At 26.0% G+C, this 20,373-nt stretch overlaps 3 protein-coding genes across 4 annotated transcripts; 2 read left to right on the top strand and 1 right to left on the bottom strand.

The window, feature by feature from the left end:
• Positions 1 to 879: 879 nt before the first annotated feature.
• LOC127285776 (retinoblastoma-like protein A) lies at positions 880 to 2,102 on the bottom strand. Its single transcript, XM_051311954.1, has 2 exons — positions 1,808 to 2,102; positions 880 to 1,572 (listed from the first exon to the last, which is right to left on the bottom strand). Exons 1-2 carry the CDS (start codon positions 1,877 to 1,879, stop codon positions 928 to 930), a joined length of 717 nt encoding a protein of 238 aa, XP_051167911.1. The 5' UTR covers positions 1,880 to 2,102; the 3' UTR covers positions 880 to 927.
• A 2,356-nt stretch (positions 2,103 to 4,458) lies between these two features.
• LOC127285741 (uncharacterized) lies at positions 4,459 to 9,563 on the top strand. Its single transcript, XM_051311885.1, has 9 exons — positions 4,459 to 4,946; positions 5,421 to 5,600; positions 5,705 to 7,143; positions 7,240 to 7,398; positions 7,487 to 7,660; positions 7,773 to 7,979; positions 8,054 to 8,393; positions 8,596 to 8,680; positions 8,929 to 9,563. Exons 1-8 carry the CDS (start codon positions 4,628 to 4,630, stop codon positions 8,640 to 8,642), a joined length of 2,865 nt encoding a protein of 954 aa, XP_051167842.1. The 5' UTR covers positions 4,459 to 4,627; the 3' UTR covers positions 8,643 to 8,680; positions 8,929 to 9,563.
• Positions 9,564 to 10,103: 540 nt separating this feature from the next.
• Positions 10,104 to 15,350, top strand: LOC127285778 (S-phase kinase-associated protein 1-like). 2 transcript variants are annotated; one of them, XM_051311958.1, is made up of 3 exons: positions 10,104 to 10,264; positions 13,016 to 13,297; positions 14,974 to 15,350. In XM_051311958.1, exons 2-3 carry the CDS (start codon positions 13,016 to 13,018, stop codon positions 15,166 to 15,168), a joined length of 477 nt encoding a protein of 158 aa, XP_051167915.1. In that variant the 5' UTR covers positions 10,104 to 10,264; the 3' UTR covers positions 15,169 to 15,350. The 2 variants fall into 2 exon arrangements, with proteins under 2 accessions (XP_051167915.1, XP_051167913.1); XM_051311956.1 differs by having other exon boundaries at positions 10,106 to 10,264; positions 14,971 to 15,350.
• The last annotated feature ends 5,023 nt before the right edge of the window (positions 15,351 to 20,373 follow it).

The raw sequence follows: 20,373 nt of genomic DNA on the forward strand, positions 1-20,373 counted from the left end.
CATTTTTAATTAAAAATAAATAAATACGGTGCGCCAGAAGGTGGTTTAAATAAAAATGAATTGGCACTTAAAAATTCTTTTTTTTTATGATTCTTAGATGAATAACAAACATTTCTCAATAGTTTTTAAAATCAGTTTACGTGCCCGATTTAAATAAAATTGTGATTTTATATAAAAACAGTGTTTTATGGGGAATCAGAATTTATTTAATCTAATAAATACTGTAATAAATGATAAAGTAATAACTTATTTTCAATTTTACATATAAATAATTATATTGCTGTAGTGTTTGTGTCCGATTTTAAAAAATTAAATTATAATGTTAAAAGAACGAATTTAAGAGTGACAAAATTTATTTAAGAGAGTCGAATGATCTCTGAAATTTTTTTTGGCAAGAAGAGACCTTTAATTATCGCTCTATAAAAACGGCACTAAACGTGAAAATGATAAACATTGATTTTAAAATACTTTCTTCTCAAAAGATGGACACTTTTTACAAAAGCAGCTAGAGATCCTTATCTTATATAAATTTCCTAAATCCGAAAGATTATACGAATCCATACAAAAACACGATTGCAAAACGAAAAGTAATATAATGAGGGGTTCTTTACCTCCTGCCGCCGTCAGATGGCCGCAGCATGCAGGGCGCACAAAGTCGCAGCTGTTATTAGATTACTTTTCTACTTTTTGTTTTGCAACCATGTTTTTCTATGGATTCGTACAGTCTTTTGGATTTAGGAAATTTAGAAAATTATAATCTAAAAAAAAAATTGCAACTCTTAATTGTTTAAAATAATTATTCAACGTTTTACACTTGCAGACACGATAAAACGAATAAATTAATATAAAAATTCTAAATATAGAAAAAAAAACAAAAAGTTAAGATTTATGTGACCATTTTCATTTTCAAAAACACAGATTACAATATTAAAAACGAAAAATTCGCGAGCTTCCTGTTTTTCTATTATCAGATTGTGTTCCTTCGGACTTAACATTCGGCCTTTTTCTATATTCAAAAAGAAAAAGATCTCTTGAGTAGAGAAATTCGACATTTGCATTGTTATTATTATTATTATTATTTTTATTAATATTATTTGTATCCAAACTCTGATGTTTATCATGAATTAAATCTGTACATCCACTTTTCACATTAATATCCTTTGGATTATTGTTATTCGTGGAATTATATTGTTGAAAATTATTTAACATCATTGGTGTATATGATTGACTTTGACCATAAATTTTTCTCTCAAGACATTTTCCAAAATTTTCATTATTATTAATATTTTTTGCTAATAATAATGATGAAATTTCATTATTAACAGTTTCTATCGATGATGATGAATAATCAAGACTAATTTCATCTTGTAAATTATTATTTATAATTTTTTCATTTTCAATTTTAGACTCAATATTTTTAAAACTTGTTTCAGAAATATTTATTGAATTCAAAGAATTGCTGGGAAATTGACGTTTTGGATAATGTACAATTAATCTTGGTGCTTTTTGTATTCTATGTCTACTTTTACTTGAATAATAATGAAAAGCTCTGCACAATATCCAAGGATCTTCCTTTAATTAGAAAATTTGAAAAAAACAAAATACAATTTTTAAAAAATAAATATTAAAATTATTTTTATTCAAATTTAATTTACATTCAATTATAATATTTAATATAAATAAATAATAAAATTTAATGATTTCATTTAATAGATTATTAAAATTATATTTCTTTCAAAAAAAAATTTTCTAATTTTAATATTGAAAATAATGTAATTTAAAAAAAAACAGTAATAAATCTACTTACGAGTAAATAATGAAATTGAATGAAAAATGGAAGAACAATCACAATAGTTAAAATCAAAGTACTTAGTTCCATCGTTTTTATAACATGAAAATGTTGAAAATTTCATTTTTAAAAATGTTGAATTTTTACTATTTTTTTAATGAAAAAAAAACTGCATCCATTTGGACGATTTATTGACATTTCAAAAGTTTTATTTACTATTTTTTAAACAAATTTTGACAAGTAATAATAATCTGAACATTTCTTTATTCATAGCTAGTAACTCAATTGTTTTTTTCTTCCTTTTTCTTTAAAAAAAAAAATAATAATAAACTTCGACATTCTGAAAAAACTGTGTCAAACCAAAAATATCTAACAGTAAAAAAATTCTATTTATGATTTAAAATTATTTCATACGACTTATCAAAATTTAGATAAAGATTTAGAAAATTTTTGATAAGTCGTATGAAATAATATTTTAACTTTTATTCAAAAAGTTTCAATACAATCTAATTTTATTTAATAGAATAATTTTGTTAAATAAGAATTTTTTTATATTTATAGAAATTCTTTTAATTTGGAAATTCTGTTAATAAAAATACTTTTAAGTGAATATTCGGAAACATAGAAATTCAACAAAAAAAACAAATTCTGATAAATAAAAATTCTTTTTTATGAAAATTTTTCTAAATATAAATTTTGTTAAATAAAAATAGTAATATTTGAAAAATCGAAATATTAGAAAATCTGCTTTATCATAGTTCAGTTAAATAATTAAATATTTATAAGAGGCATTCTCTGAGTAATAAAAAAAATTATGGATGACCCAAGGCATAAGAGGCATTCTCTGAGTAATAAAAAAAATTATGGATGACCCAAGGATGGGGTAGGAAATAGTTTTGGGTACCTTTTTAAAAAAACTAAAAAAGATTTAGGCGCATTAGTATTGCTTCCTTATGGAGGAAGCATTGTAATATCTAAATTTTCCAAATAAAAATTAAATTAAATAATTAAAATAATAAAAATTATTATTAATTATTTTATAATTATGTTTAATAAAACTCTAAATTCTCTAAAAATCAATTCTATTTATTATTTTTCGTTATTATTTATACGCTTTTTTCTTAGTTCAGAATAAAATTTTGTTCAGAATAAATCATGTTAGGTATGAAAAAATTCGCGCGGTCGCGTTTATTTTTTATTTATTTTTGTAAAATTTACAATAATTAATAAAATTTTGTACAGTTTTTAAAAATAATTTATTCATAACTATTTTAATAATATATCATTTAATATTTAATAATATTATTATATATTTTTTAATATTTAAATATATAATTGAAATATGTTTTAAAAATCTATTTTAATCATTATTAATATAAGAATTTTTGCATACATTTATATGCTTTTCTTTGTGCACTGTCATATAATTTTTTATTACAGTGCCTCAATCTTATATGTGTTTTTGTACGCACTAGACATATAATAATACTTTTACGTCCAATTACCCAATGAGCTCACTCATAGTCAAGTCAGCTGATTTATTCAATATGGCCGCAACTGGAGTATGCGCCAGCTTGTGAATATTTGGAACCGACTTTTGCGAGACTTCTACGTTGTTGGATCATGTACTACATTTTCTTAAATATCTCATATACTATAAGAGCTAAAGGGATAATTTTTTTTTAAATTGTAGGTCTTACTGGCGGACAAATATAAAGAGTACTTTGAGCCATATTAATAAAAATTAACTATTTTTTTTCATTTTAAAATTTTTGAACAATCGTTTTTTGTCCATAACTTTAAAAAAATGTTATGGAGCATTTACACCTTTGGTAAAAAAAAATGTTTACTTTGATTTTCCGAAATGCAAACATCTGATTGGTTGTCCATTATCAATCAGATTGTGAACAACCAATCAGATTTGTGTACTTCGGAAAAAGCAAAATAAAATTTTTTTTTACTAAAGGTGTAAATGCTCCATTTGGACACCTATTAGGTATTTCACTTTCAAATATGGCTGCCCGATCAGCTGGAAGCCTGGAGGGACAACAAATAATTTTATTATAGTCCATCTACAGTTGGTAACGTTGAAAACTTCAAAAACTTAACCTCAAAATCACTTGTTTGACAGTTCTTTATTGTTTTTTTCGTTTGTTGTCCCTCCAGGCATCGACGTCATCAGCCTCTGACGTCACAAGGTAAAATGCCTAATTGGGATCGGCTAAACTGCAATACGCCATCTGGTGGGGACCCATTCTCTCCCTCTATTTCTTTCTTTGTCTCTCTTCAATTAATAGGTTAGAAAGAGTAGAAAAAACAAAATGGAGGGAGAGAATGGGTCAAAGTTACTAGATTGTTACTAGACCACCGTTACCAATGAATATTTTTCTTTAATTTTGTAGAGTTTTTTAAGACGCATCTTTTGAGATGTTAGCGAACATTCTACTGATTTTCTATCCAAAATTATTAAATTTTTAATAATTAAAGAAAAACTTTTTTGCCCATATAACATTTGTATTAAAAATTGTAAAGTTGGAAAACAGGGATAAGAGGAACATAAACCAAACTTTTTGTTCGCGATTGGTATCAATGCTTTGATGACGTCACTGCGCTTGCGAACCAACGCGCGTTAGTCACGCAACGCAAACATTTAGGAACATATTGGCACGGTCGTATATACAGGTCCGGAATCTCATAATGGTTCGCAGGGTCGTGCGTTGAAGCCCCTCCGATAGGTGGCTACGTGTCGAAGAGTCTATGGTTGGAGTGTAAACAAACGAACATAACCTATAAAAATATAATTTTTCGTGCGGTGTATTTTTTGTTTTTAATTTTAAAATGCCTTCCGTTTGTGTAGTTCCAAAATGTGACAGTAAAACAGAAAGAAAAAGTGTTTCGTGTTTTCATGTGCCGCAAGATGACAAAATAAGACAAAAATGGCAGCAAGCAATACCTGGGGTTTTACGTTTAAGATCTGCAATGTCTGTGTGTGAATTGCATTTCAAAGAAGAAGAAATTATTAGAAAAGTACAAACATATAATCAAGAAGACAACATTATTTATGAAAAAAATTTAATAAAGCCGCGTTTACGTTTGGGAGCAGTGCCCTCGATTTTTAACAATAATAATAAGACTCAAAATGACGTAGACAAAAACGGTACGTTTTTATATTTTTTAAAAAGAATAATGTGAAATAATGTTTATGGTATTCATTTTTTTATTTAATTAATTATATGTTGAATAGAAAGTAAAATATACAAGCGTTATTCAAATTATACTTCGTTCAGTACAACTATTATTATGTATGACTTGTTATAATTTTTTAAAATGTTTCATAAAGTTTGATCTACTTTTGAAGAGCAAATATTTTATAAAGATTTAATATTTTTGATTTTTAAATATTAACGTTTTTGGCAGAATACATTATATTTATTGCAATTTAAAATTTATAAATTAAGTTTTCAAAATCAGAAGTTTGATGTGCACAGAATATTATTTAAAATTAAATTTTAATTTTAGTAGTTATTTTTTTAAATACCACAATTTTTAAAGAAATAAAGTAAATATAAATAAATATATGCTTTAAGTATTAGTATTGTGTACAATATTTTCTATTTTCCATTTTTTTTAGGAAATGCACCACTTACATCGAATAATACGTCGACAAATTCAAATTTAATTCATGTTGAAGATTATTTCTACGATAATAAAGAAAATGTATCAGATAATGTCGGTTATACAGTTGATCCGGATTATGCGGTTCATACGGTTCAATTCAGTTCTGCTGTAACTTTTGATTTGTGTTCACAAAGTACGTAATTAAGAATTATTTATTGAAAGATTAATTATTATTTTTTATGTTTTGAATTTGCTTATTGTATTTTAGAAATATAATTTCGTAATTGTTTTTTGTAGGTAGTGAATTTTCTGAAGATGAACCATGTAGCATAGATATACCTAAGCCGTGGAGTGTACTTAAATCTCAGACAGGAAAAGAAGAAAGTTTGTTATTTGTATGCTTTGTTAACAAAGAAAATGTTAAAACACATACATTTGAGAAGGTTGTTGTGATGAGTAAAAATAGAGAATTGCAATACGAAGTACATTCAAATACTGTGAATGCCGAAATGTTTGAATTACCGAAAAAAGTAGATAATGTTAAAAATTTGCCACAAATTCTACAAGGGTTCAAAAAATTTTGTGCTTGTGAAGGAATAAATATAAACGATGTTGATTGTACATCAAACTTGTTAAATTGTAATAATTACAATCTTTCGGGATGTCGGTCAAAAAATTGTTCTTTATTATCGCTAAACTACAGTAAATGTCGTGATTGTAAAAAATTGTCAAAACTTTTGTCGCAGCAAAAACGAAGATTAAAAAAACTAAGCAATAATGAGGAGATTAAAAAATTAAAACCTTCGAGTCAAATAAAACTAAAAGCACTTCAGAGGAAAAATCAAAGGAGAAGAAAAGAATTAATTCGTTTAAAATACAGATTACATGTTTTAGAGAAATCTCTCGAGAAAAATCAATGTAATATTGCTAACATTAATGAAAATGATTTTGATAAAAATTCCTCATCTTTAAATATGTCTCAAAATCAGAAGATGATAGTGAAAGAAATTATTCGTGCTGCTAAATACACAAATCCAAAGGGTCGACGTTATTCAGACGATTTTATAATGCTGTGTTTACTTATGAATATAAGATCTCCTTCATTTTATGAATTTTTAAGAAAAAATGATATTCTTCCATTACCGTGTTCCAAAACTGTACGAGATTATTTATCAATGATTAGAACTAAATGTGGCTTTGACGACGGCTTCTTTAAACTTCTCGAGAAATCATTTAAAGGAAAGGATCCAATGAAGCGCCATGGTATATTAATTCTAGATGAAATACATTTAAGGAAATCGATTTCTGTTTCGTCGAAAGATTTAACATACTCTGGATTAACTGATTTTGGTGAAAATAATAAAAAGGGTGAAAATCTTGACGCCGTAGCAACTCATGGTCTCGTTCTCATGTTCCAATCTCTAACTGAAAAATATTCTCAGCCCATTGCTGTTTTTGCCTCAAAAAACTCTGTTCATGGAAATGAATTGGCGAAACTCGTCGTGCAATCAATCTACTATTTAGAAAATTGTGGGGCGAAAATTCATGGGATTCTCGGAGATGGTGCTTCAACTAATGATAAAATGTGGAAACTATTGAATATTAAATCTTCACGAGAAGATACAAAATGTTGGTTTACACATCCTTGTGATGAAAATAGAAAAGTATTTATGTTTTCGGATGCACCGCATTTAATTAAATGTATTAGAAATAGACTGTACAGTAATAATCTTCGTGTGAGTTTTTTTTTTTACAATTTTAGTGTATTTTTTTTAAATTTTGTTGTTTATTATAACGCATATTTAAATTCAATTTTTTACCTTCTTTTTTAGATTCATCCTGATGAAAATGAAATAAAGTGGGATTATTTTCTACATCTATTTCATGTCGATAGTAATCACGAGGCCAGAGTTCGTGCGTGCCCTAAATTAACTAAAAGACATATTAAATTAGATCCTCAAGGACTAATGCGTGTTCGATATGCAACTCAAGTACATATTTATGAAAATATTCTATTACCAATAATAATAATAATTCCCTAGTTTATTTGAAATATTCAAGTTATTTACTTCTTTTCAGATTTTTAGCGATTCAGTAGCAAAAGGTTTGATATTTTATCAAATGCACCAATATCCTCAGTTTGAAGGTTGTGAAGATACAGCTAATTTTTGCATGAAAATGAATGAAATGTTTGATGCACTCAATCGGCATCAACCAAATCAAGGTCTTACACCTAATTCTAAAGATTTTAAGGTATTGTACTTCATTTTCTATTTTCATGAAAAAATTACTTTTTCATTCGTTTTCTATTATTTTTGTTTATTAAGAATTATTTTCAAAGTCATTTCCATAATATTTTATAAAGGTGTTGCAAAATATTCTTCTGTGGCTAAACAATTGGGAGATAAATCTTGAAAATGGTCTAATAGATGAAAGTAATTACCTAACGTTAGAAACAGCAGGAAGATTACGAGTAACAATTATGTCAACACTGACTATGTGTCACTATTTAATTGACAAATTTGATTTTTCTTATCTTCTAACCGGAAAAGTTAATCAAGACAATCTAGAGGTACTTTTAGTTATTTTTTCTGATTCAAATATACTATATATTCATTGCTTTGTGGATAAATGTCTTTTCTTTAGAAATTCTTTGGCACAATTCGATTGGCAGCTGGATCCAATGAGCATCCCACATGTCCAACGTTTTTGCAGTTATACAAGTTGTTGGCTGCATACAGTATATTAAAGCCGCCTAGATATGGAAATTGTTTAGTGACTGAGCAGAAAGTTCAAAATCTTATCACAATTTCAGAAATTAAAGAAATTTTTGAAAAGTCTCATTCCAAATCGACATCACTGTTAAACAGTATTAAAAACAAACTGGACAGTCTAATTGAGGAAGACACCTGGGAAGTTGACGAAGTCATTGAACATGACTATTCAATTAGACCAGTTATAGACTGCATTATTTATTACACCACAGGTTTTAAAGATTCTTTATTAACTAACATTTATTAATGTTTTTGTGTTTTGTGTATATTTGTTTTGCATTTTTCTAACGCTTTTTCTAATATTTTCTAACATATTTCGTACAATCACTTTATGATAATAACTATTACAATATTATTAATTATTTATTAAGATATATCTGTAGTTATGATTATTTATACATATATTTATTTCAGCCTATTGGTCCAAAAAAGGAATTGGTTTACATTTTACAGCAACTTAACTGAGGCACAGATGTTATTTCATCAATATTCTACCGATGTAAACAGTTTTTTTTAATTCAATTTTTTATTGATTATATACAATAAAAATGTGCTTGTCCATATTTCCTTTAAGCAAAAATAAAAAAAAAATATTTGAATTTAAATATATTGCATGAAATTAAAAAGTAGTTCTTGTATTTTTTAATTAGAAGTAGTTTGTGATCGTCCACAGAAAAGCCAATTAAAACTTAATTTTTTAAAATAAAATTTATCATTTTAATTTTAACATTTATATTTCATTTTTAGGATATCTTTGTCGACAAATTTTGAAGAAAAAAGACTACAGTCAATGTGACTCTTGTATTAAAGCTCTCACATTTTGCGATAAAAAGTCTGCAGTCAGCAACCTGGTAGAGTTAAAAGATCAGGGTAGATTAATTCATCCCAATTACCATTTTTTTAATCTCATTTGTTTCACAGAGACAGTTTTTCGCAAATACGCTAACCAGCAACACGTCTTTGATAAGGTTATTGATGAAGTTACAGACAATTATAAATTCACTTTTCCCTGTAAACAACATGCTTCCAGCATTTTAACTTATGCCTTATTTTATTATATACGTTTAAGAATGTGCCAATTTGCGTTTCAGTTCAATCAAACTCTGAAAAAAACATCTTCTATCAAAAGAAAACTTTCCAAATTAGAAAGCAGTTAAAATTCTATACAAATAAGAGTCTAATTTTTTAAGAAAATGTAAATTATGTTTATGTCTCGTTAAAAGCTGTAAAAAATATTTTGCAAATTATAAAACTTTCGTTTTTCAAATCAAAGGTAGTTTTCTTTTCCTTAAAACAAGGCTTCAGCTGCGCTTATCAGTGTTTAATAATACGTTATATTATATACAATCGGTCAATATTTTATGTTTTACAAAAGCCAAAGAAATATTGTCACTTTTATACAAACCGAAGTAATCTTCGTAATTATGTCAATTTAAAAAACAAAACAAAAACACAATCAATATTTTATGGATTATTTCAATACAGGAAGAGTATTAATTTTTTGAAAAAGAAATCATTTTTACAATAATAAGTCAACTATAAAAACAAAAATATTTGTACAATTCTAGCATTTATGCACTTATAAAATCGCTTATTTATTTCTCCACTATCAAAACACTTTTTTTAATAATTTTGTAAATATACAAGTCGAAATTATGAATCAACTCAAAAAATTTTTTAGTGTATATACCAAAAATTGAGGTTATGTTCGTTTGTTTACACTCCAACCATAGACTCTTCGACAAATACGCCCTCGGGCTTCACGCGGCGACCCTGCGAACCATTATGAGATTCCGGACCTGTATATACGACCGTGCATATTGGAGAAAGGCCTTTAGATAGTTGACCCATCCCTGACCAATACACAAGACTTTTTTCATATTTCAGATCTTCTAGATTAGTTCCATTTCACATACATACCCATCACTGCATAAAAAATTTATTTTAGATATTCCCTTCACACGATTTTTTTTAACCAATCTAAAATTTCTCTGAATTGTTCTGAAAAAAAAAATCGTCAACGAAATTCTCATCGAAAAGAAAGTTGTAAATTTCTTTTCTCAAATATCAACTTATTCTAAAAGTAAGTTATACTTTTATTATTAGCTTTTTGTTATTAGTTAGAATATTTTATACTTTTTCAAATAAAGCAAATAACAATTATTTTTTCTTGTGATTTTTTTCCCTTTTCTTAAAATTACAATATGTGACTGTTATGTCTGTTAATGTTAATTCTTAATTTGTCCGTAACTTTTCTTGTAAAATACTGAATGGATTCAGCTAAAATTTTGAGGAGGAATTTAAAACATGATAAATAATGGTTGTGAAGTGCGAAAATGTTGTTATATTGTTAAATAAATATAATGAAAGGCATAAAATTTTTTTAATCTGTCACTCCTAACCCTACATTTTTTTTAACTATTTTCAAGTGTTTTATAATAATTATTTAACAATATATCAACAATTTCACACTTGAAAACCATTCCTTATTAAATTTTGAACTTAGTTCGCCTTTTTGTATCAGTCATTTTTAATTTTGGAAAACTGACGTTTCAATTCAAAATTTTTTTTGTCACTCAAACAAAACATTTTTTTTTTCGATTAATGCGTGTTTTTTAAGTAAGAAAATCATATTTAAAATTTTTTTCCCTCGTGCAATTTTTTTCTAACAGCAAATTATGTATTTTCGAAGTGTGACGTCACTTAAATTCACCGATAGAGAAAGCAGTTAATCCAAATGTAAAAAATAAATCACCATTTGAAAGATAATTAAATTACCTCTCAAACAATTGGTCAACCATTAAAATCCATTCAAAATTGTCAGAGTTACAGTCGATCAAAGTTCAAATTTCAAGCAAATTTTAATGATTTTTAAACATTCGTCTAACTTTCACTAATTTTTTCAAAGTCAAACAATCAAAAAAATGCAAGTTTTAAATTTTTTATTAATAGTATATTTATTTACGAAACTTTTAAGCCTTTATAGGCCTCGATCGGATAAAAAATGACAATTCTACACTAGATTTATTGAACAAAGTACTTTTTCACTTTTAATATATTTTCAAGTGATTTCGATCTATATCAATTTGTATAAAACTAAGTTAAGCGAAGCTCATCAAAATGAGTACTCGGGGGTTTAAGGGGTCGCTGATTACGAATTCGAGGTCAGTTTTTGAAAATTCATTTCTACATATTAAAATTTTGTCCGCCATATTAGATCCGCCATTTTGAATTTTCAAAAACTGACCGCGAATTCGTAATCAGCGACCCCGAAAACCCCTGAGTACTCATTTTGGTGAGCTTCGCTTAACTTAGTTAAAACTTCAAAATATCACTACTTTGTAGGAATAAATTTGGTAGGGTCAGCCGGGTTAAATCCGAACGCTAATTATTTCAGCTTAATTAAAATTTAAAAAAATAAGTTAGACATGAGAATTTTTACCTCAGATTCTCTTCAAGAGATTCTAAGTATTATCCCATTTTTCGTTTGTTAATTAGCAACAGCATAAACAAAGATAACGAGTATTGCAAAAAAGATTGAAAATCAAAGATGACACTCTTTCAGTATTTTGTCTCGTATTTGAAGAAAAAGAAGCTAAAAATTCATTTTATTATTTATAATTATTTGTTATGAACACTAGAACAGAAATTATTTTTCATTTTTGCCTTCTGTAAAATTTTATTAATAATATCAGACCGTTCGTATATTTACCCCGGAAAATTGGAAAACCGGGGTAAATCCGAACGGTATTTTCAATAATTTTTTCTTATATCAAAAATTGTTTTTATTTGATTACACTATTATTTTAACATTATAAAAGTACATAGAAAAAAGTTTTTCTTTCTATATGTATCCTCGTTAGTAATTAATAAGCAGAAACTTAATCTCTGTTCTCTCGAAGGAGTGTTCCACTTTTTTTGCCAAATGGTTTGTTGAAAAAAAGTTTTTCACGATCTTAAAAAAAATTTGGCATTCTAGGGTTTTTGGGGTCGCTGATTACCAATTTCAAGTCAGTTTTTCAAAATTCAAAATGGCGGACGAGAATTAAAAAATTCATTGGATTCGCTCGAAAATTGTTACTCGGGGGGTTTCAGGGTCGCTGATTACGAATTTGGAGTTGGCAAATTTCATCATTTTTAAAAATAAGTTTTAGGAAAGTCCGCTATTTTGAATTTAAAAAATTTGACTATTATTTTTGTATTAACATTCAATCACTCCAAAATACTTTCTGTAGCAAGTTTTGCAAAAATCCGTTATAACTTGATAAAGTTATTGAAGATTTTAATTGTGTAATGCATTTTAATTTTTAACCTGTTTGATTTTTGTATTTATATATGATGCATTATTACATAATAGGTTTATTATTGTATTTTTTTTTGAGTTTTTATATTAGTTTAACAATTGCAATACTTTAAATTTATTTTCCCTAAGATTTTTCTGAAATACAGTGCGGCGTTCGTATTTACCCCGGTATTTTAGGAAAGTTGCAAAGTATCGAGGTAAATACGAACGCTAAGTTTCCTGCGATTGTAATTTATCAAAACAATTTTGCTACCCCATAAAATTGTTCTATGGAAGTAAAGTAACAACTTCATGCACCAGAATACCGGAAGTATTGTCTTTTAAAAGAAAAAACTTATGTTATTGTTGAAACTTACTAAAAGCGTTCGGATTTACCCCGCGGCTGACCCCTATACCTAATAAATGTAAGTTAATTTATTATTGATTGATAATATAAAATAAAAAAAGAAAATTAAAATAAAAGCAATATCAACGCTGTTCAACAAAATTCTGGAGATTAACAGTAACATTGTTGTAAAAAATAATTTTTAGATGCCGAATATAATTTTACAAAGTACTGAAGGCGAAACTTTTGAAGTGGACGTTGAGGTAGTAAAATGTTCTATTACTATAAAAAACATGTTGGAAAATTTAGGTGAGGATGATGATGAAAAAGAAATTGTTCCTTTGATTAATGTCAACTCGGCAATATTAAAAAAAATTATTCAATGGGCAACTTATCACAAGGAGAATCCTATTCCACTTGTTGACGATGATGAAAACACAGAGAAAGGATCAGACAATATTAGTTCATGGGACGCAGAATTTCTAAAGGTAACATTTTACATATCCTAATTTCACGGAATTCGTAATCCATTTTTATCGTGTAACTATATTGCGGTCCATTTTAATTTTATTTATTTCTTATTTTATGGTAAATCAATAACTAATTATTACGACAGAGTTGCCATAGGTTCAGGAAAATCATGAAAAAGTCAGGCAATTTTATGAAAAGTATTGGAAAAATATCAAAATTTCTAAAAATGCTACTAAAATTATAATTTTTGAAATTTTTCAATTCAAAATTTTGCTTCTAAAATTCCCTTAATAAGATGATTTCACAAAAATATTTTCAACAATTTTTCTTTTTAAACCACCGAATTAAACTGAGACAAATTTTCAAGATTTCACAATTCAGTTTCAGAACAAATTTTCAAAAATAATTTCAAGGTACATTTAAAAAAAAAAGAAAAATTTTCAAGTCTGATTTATGCACATTATTCGAATTTAGAATTTTGGAAAATATTTAATAGAATTAAATTTTCGAAGAATTTTATTAAAATTGAAAAGAAAATTAATTTTTAAATGAAAACTTGTGAAATAATTAAAATTTCAGAAGATTTTTAATTAAAATTTTAAAAATAATTAAATTTAAAAGAGTTTGATTTGAAATTATTAGAAGTAATTGAATTTCAGGAGATTTTGAAATAAAACTTTTATAAAAAAAATTAATGAATTTTTTTTACAAATTTCAGACAATGATTGAATTTTAGAGAATATTCTACTGAAATGTGTTCTAAAAAATTAAATTTTGAGGGAGTTACAGTTAAGATTTTATAGAAATAATTGCATTTATTGAGATTTCAAAAATTATAATTTTTTTTGAAAATATAAACATTAATTAAAAACCGAGTTAAATAAATTTAATTTTTTGAGAAATTGTATTTAAAACTGTTGAGATAATTAATTAAACAAAGAATTATATAAAAATTTTAAAATTTGGAAAAAAAATTTTCAATTGAATTAACATTCAATTATTCAATTGCTAATGATTTAAATGAAAATTTTCGTAAATTGAAATTTCTGTAGATATTTTATAAGCTTTAAACAATAATTAAACTTTGCAGAATTTTTAATTGAAAAACATTTTAAAACATTTAATTTTCGAAAATTCTGATTAAAATTATTAAAATTAAATTATTTAACAAAGAATTTTAGAAAAAAATTTAGAAATAATTATTTTTTTAGAAGAGTTGGAGTTAAAATTTTTAGAAATAATAATAGAATTTCAAGAGATTATTAATTAAAACTTTCATTTTGAATTGGTGAAATTTTTTTTGAAAAGCTTTAGACAATAATTAAATTTTAATGAATTTTCAATTGAAAACTGTTTTTTAATCATGTAATTTTCGAAGAATTTGTTTTAAATTATTGAAAATAATTGATATTGCAAACAATTTAAGTTAATAAATTTTTTTAATAATTCAATTTTAAAATATAAAAAAATTCGAATTAGTCGTGCAATCCGAGGCCTTGTTATTGAAAACCTCTTGAAATATTTTCATTAGGGTCAGAGATAAAATTTAAATTTTGACTGTAAATCAGGGAGAAGTTAGAGAAAAACAAAATAATATTTTTTTTGTGTCAAACCTGTACGTGTAACCACTTGATTTTTCTTCTTTTTCTAAACAGTGAAATTCAAATTTTTTTTTTTTTTCATCTGTTAGCAGATCGATCATGGAACTCTCTTCGAACTGATTTTAGCGGCGAATTTTTTAGATATCAAAGAATTGCTTGACATTGCCTGCAAATCAGTTGCCAATATGATTAAAGGCCGAACGCCAGATGAAATCCGCAATGTTTTTGGAATAAAAAACACTTTTTCACCTCCAGAGAAAGAACAAGTTTTCAAAGAAACTGAATAAGTTCTACTGTAATTATCTAAAGAATTATTTAAAAAAAAATTTATTTTTTTAAAAAAAAGTCTCTAAAATATTTCGACATTAAGATAAAATATATTTGTGTAGAATTTATTTATTTTCATATTAAATGTAATAATACTAAAGCTATGAATGTTCAAAATGAATTAAAATATTTTTCACTGTAAGTTCAAATTATATTATAAATTTATATATTTACTTTTAGGTTTTTCAAAAAAAAAAAAATAAAATAATATTCACTAAATCATTAACTCAATAAATTTTTACTCTTTTTCCATAGCAATAAAAATGTTAAAAATCATTCACGGTGCGCCAAAAGGAGGTTTAAATAAAAATGAATTGGCACTTTAAAATTCTTTTTGATTATGGTTCTAAGATGAATAAAAAACTTTTCTCAATAAGTTTTAAAATCAGCTTACGTGCTCAATTTAAAACAAATTGAGTTTTAAATATTTAAAAATAGTATTTTATGAGGAACCAGAATTTATTTAATGTATACTTATTTGCGTATAGATAATAGATGTTTTAGATTTGGGTTCATATAAATTTATTAACAATAAAGTTATTTTCTTGTTTCGTTTTTATATTTATGCATTAAGAGTGTCGAACGGTATCTGAAATTCTTTGGCAAGAAGAGAGCTTTAATTATCGCTCTGAACGTGAAATAGTATTGATTTTAAAATACTTTTTTCTCGAAACACGAACACTTTTAACAAAATCAGCCAAAATCCTCATCTTATAAATTTCCTAAATCCAAAAGACTGTACGAATCCATAGAAAAACCATGGTTGCAAAACAAAAAGTAGAAAAGTAATCTAATAACAGCTGCGACTTTGTGCGCCCTGCATGCTGCTGCCATCTGACGGCGGCAGGAGGTAATGAACCCCTCATTATATTACTTTTCGTTTTGCAATCGTGTTTTTGTATGGATTCGTATAATTTTTCGGATTTAGAAAATTTATATAAGATAAAGATCTCTAGCTGCTTTTGTAAAAAATGTCCGTCTTTCGAGAAGAAAGTATTTTAAAATCAATGTTTATCATTTTCACGTTTAGTGCCGTTTTTATAGAGCGATAATTAAAGGTCTCTTCTTGCCAAAAAATTTCAGAGACCATTCGACTCTCTTAAATAAATTTTGTCACTCTTAAAATCGTTCTTTTAACATTATAATTTAATTTTTTAAAATTGGACACAAACACTACAGCAATATAATTATTTATATGTAAAATTGAAAATAAGTCATTATTTTATCATTTATTACAGTATTTATTAGATTAAATAAATTCTGCTTCCTCATAAAACACTGTTTTTATATAAAAACTCAATTTTATTTAAATCGGGAACGTAAACTGATTTTAAAAACTATTGAGAAATGTTTTTTATTCATCTAAGAATCATAAACAAAAAGAATTTTTAAGTGCCAATTCATTTTTATTTAAACCACCTTCTGGCGCACCGTGCATAATCTAAAATTTGACAATTGTTTTTTTTTAATTTTATTAAAAATAATTATTTTTTAGACGAATTTTTAAATTTTCGAATTATCATTTGACAGAATTTCTTTTTATATATATATTATTTTTACTTCACAAAATTTTTGTTTCGCAGAATTTTTAATTTTCTTCACATGACTTTTTATTTAAAAGAATTTTAATTTAAGCGAATTCTAATTTGAAAAAATTCTCATTGAATCGAATATTTTATGTATTTCGAATTTTTAAATGACAGAAATTCCAATTTACCGAATTTTAATTTGTTCGAATTTTTATTTGTACAAATTTTTAATTGATAGAATTTTTAAGAGACGCCGAATTTTCATTTGTCCGAAATTACAAATGGCCGAACAAACTGTCGTCAGAAAGATTTTGGCGCAATTTTGAAAATTGACCAATCACAATTTTCTTTGATAAATTCAAATTGGTCAATTTTTGAAAATTGCACCGAAATCTTTTCTGACAATTGTTTGTTTGGCTATTTGTAATTTCGGACAAATGATAATTCTGCGTCTTAAAAATTCTATCAATTAAAAATTCGTACAAATAAAAATTCGGACAAATTAAAATTCAGTGAATTGGAATTTCTGTTATTTAAAAATTCAAAACACATAAAATTCGATTTAATGAAAAATTATTTAATAAATTATTTTTAATAAAATATTTAAAATAAAAATTCTAATTAATTATCTTTATGGGAAATTCACGTACTCTAAGATTTAATCTTGAAATATTTAATGTTTTTGAATTGGCGTCCAAAAGTTTGAAAATAAGAAAATTTCCGAATTCAGAAGAATAAGACGACCCTCATAACAAAAGGATATCCCTAGGATATCCATATCAATGGTCGATATCCTAGAATGGTCCCCAGGATATCTTGGGATATCCATAGGATATCCAAACCGCCGGTCTGTGGGACATCAACATCCATAGGATATCCACAGGATATCCCTAAGACATCCACAAAATATCTATTGGATATTATATCGCAAGATATCCATGGGATATCCTCAGGATGTCCGTGGGATATTCTTAGGATATTCACGGGATATTTAATATCTCAACATATATTTTTAAAGGTTAAAATTGTTAAGCTAATATAATGAATAATAATATAATAAAAACAAAAATCTTATGAGCTTCTAATTTATTTTAAGTGAAGATTTGAAACGCATTTTTCAAAGTTTTTAAATAAACTCATGCGCACTTAATGTATAATTAATATTAATAGTTATTCGTTATTTGCGGGGAAGAATTTATATTGTTTAAAGCCAATTTATTTTCTGACAATATTAAGCATATGAATAAAGGAATGAATCACGAATGAGAAAAAAATTAGTTAATAATTTTTCAAATTAAACAACTTTCTCGAAAAACAAGTTGCATTTTATTTTATTTATATAAAATTTAATTCACAGAATATTCTCACTCGTAGTCTCATAATGACTTTAAAAACAGTATCCTGAGAATATCTTCTTGACATCCAGAAGATATACTGAGAATATCCTGAAAATATCTGTGGGATATCCTGACGATATCTATGGGATATCCTGATGATATCTGTGGGATATCCTGACGATATCTATGGGATATCTGGAGGACATTTATGAAAGTCTATAGAGATATCCAGAAGATATCCTGTGGACATCCTAAGATATCTATGGGATATCCAAACCGTCGATTTTTTGGATATCCTTAAGAGATCCTTTTGATATCCATAGGACATCCCTATGATATCTGCGGGATATTATCAATATATCCCAAGATATCTTGTGTTATTAGGGGACTTAATTTTTTTTTATTGATTTATTTTTGCTATAATTTTTTTGTTTTATATTTTACTGTTCAGTCGGAAATTAAGTTCTATCGGTAATTTGCCTTTTCAAAAGAAAATTACGATATGTGGGAGATAATAGCCTAAATATTTACATATAAGGTCATTCACATAAAATAAAAATAAAAATAATAAAAAAAAAATAATTGTTAAAATCGAGTAAAAACAAAAAAACAAAAGCCTATGCAAATACAATTAATTTTATGTGTGAACTGAATAAAAGAGAAAAAAAAATGAACGCGACGATTATTATAGATATAATTATTCTTTTTTGTGTCCACTAACTTCCGTATTTTTAACTCACTGCTCTATGGACTTTTCAACAATGTATTTCACCACGTATGGAAAAAAAAAATTACTAAAAAAATTCTTTCAGTCCAATAACGTTGAAAAAGGAAGCAATACAGTTTTTATAGAAATAAATGTTACTCTGCAACGAAAGAAAGGAGCAGCAATATTTTTTTTGGGTACAATCCTAAACCAAATGGAGAAAGAGATTTTTCTACTGGGCACGTGGCTTGCCCCGTAATTATCTGATGTTAAATGGAGTAAGTTTTTTTTTACAAGAAATTGTAAAATTTATCCTACTTGACGGTAATTTAGTATTAAGAATTAAAATTTTTTTTTTTAAATACAATATTCTTAATATTAGATAATAATTTTTTTTTCGGTGAAGGTCCCCCCTCAGTATTATGTCGTTTATTATTTCAAGTGTAATTTACCTTTATGAAGAATAACAGGAAAGTAATGGGAGATATTTTTTAAAGATTAAAGAAAAAAAAACTTTATGACGGTAATATTACGAATAAATTTTCCTTATTTTTATTCAGTTCAAAAAAATTATCTCATCACACTACAGTTAAAAATAAAGTAAGTAAAATAATTGCGAATGTTTTTTAAAATCCATTTTATACTGAAAATTAATATTTAAAAAAAAAATTTTTTTTATGAAAAGTGAACTATTTTCATTAAATAATACTTATTTTAATAATATAAAGCGGAAGTTTTTATTTATATATGCAATCTTCATTTTTTTATCCGTTGACTCTAAAACGTTCTTCCTCTAACGATATTTAATCGCTTTATTATTTTCAATTGGAAAATAAATTAATTTTATTGTTCTAGTTATTTTATTCCATGTAACCATAATATTGTTTATTTTATATCATATTTTGTACCTTATAAAAATTAAATAGTTTTTAATACATTTTTTATGTTATTTATTCTGATTAACAAAATGTGAAAGTAGTGGAAAATTGTAATAACTGTAAATTTTATCATTATCTTATCATAATTTTATGATGTTATATATAAAAACTTTCGTGCCAAAAAATATAAGTGCAGAAAAATGTGACTAATAATAATTCTAGTGAGACTTACATTTTTAATTGATTACATAAGTTTAAAAAATAATTTTTTTATATATATAAATATACATATAAGATTACTTCTATATTGAATCCGAAATTAATCCGGCCTATGTAATCAATATATTTAGAATCTGAAATAGTTACGTTTGATCGATCTGACTTTGGATTAGACCTGATTAATTTCGGATTCACTAGTTATAAAAATCGGTCATATTTCGGATTTAACCGGACTAATTCCGGATGAAAAAAACCTGACTGTTTTGGACTGATTCCACACTGAGAATAATTAATTTAGTGTTTGCAACAAAATTGTTTTGTTAGGCAATTTTGGTTCTTGTAACCAAATTTTGGTTGGCTGAAACAAAGTCGTAGGGTTATCTCAACCAAACATTTGGTTAGGCAAACAAAATTATTTGGTTGAACATCTTTAAATTCCAACCAAAATTTAGTTACGACAACAGTTTGGTCTAAGAAACCAAAAATGATCGTTTGT

The sequence above is a fragment of the Leptopilina boulardi genome, unplaced genomic scaffold (genome assembly GCF_019393585.1).
Source record: "Leptopilina boulardi isolate dan_hultmark-lab unplaced genomic scaffold, ZJU_Lbou_2.1 LbouV2_341, whole genome shotgun sequence".
Taxonomy (NCBI): domain Eukaryota; kingdom Metazoa; phylum Arthropoda; class Insecta; order Hymenoptera; family Figitidae; genus Leptopilina; species Leptopilina boulardi.

Bases quoted from the DNA above. Each gene is read 5' to 3' on its own strand.
- LOC127285776 (XM_051311954.1), bottom strand. From the start codon at position 1,879: ATGGAACTAAGTACTTTGATTTTAACTATTGTGATTGTTCTTCCATTT. The intron at 1,573-1,807 runs GTAAGTAGATTT...TTCTAATTAAAG, and splicing joins TTCAATTTCATTATTTACTC to GAAGATCCTTGGATATTGTG.
- LOC127285741 (XM_051311885.1), top strand. From the start codon at position 4,628: ATGCCTTCCGTTTGTGTAGTTCCAAAATGTGACAGTAAAACAGAAAGA. The intron at 4,947-5,420 runs GTACGTTTTTAT...CATTTTTTTTAG, and splicing joins AAATGACGTAGACAAAAACG to GAAATGCACCACTTACATCG. The intron at 5,601-5,704 runs GTACGTAATTAA...TGTTTTTTGTAG, and splicing joins TTTTGATTTGTGTTCACAAA to GTAGTGAATTTTCTGAAGAT.
- LOC127285778 (XM_051311956.1), top strand. From the start codon at position 13,016: ATGCCGAATATAATTTTACAAAGTACTGAAGGCGAAACTTTTGAAGTG. The intron at 13,298-14,970 runs GTAACATTTTAC...TTCATCTGTTAG, and splicing joins GGGACGCAGAATTTCTAAAG to CAGATCGATCATGGAACTCT.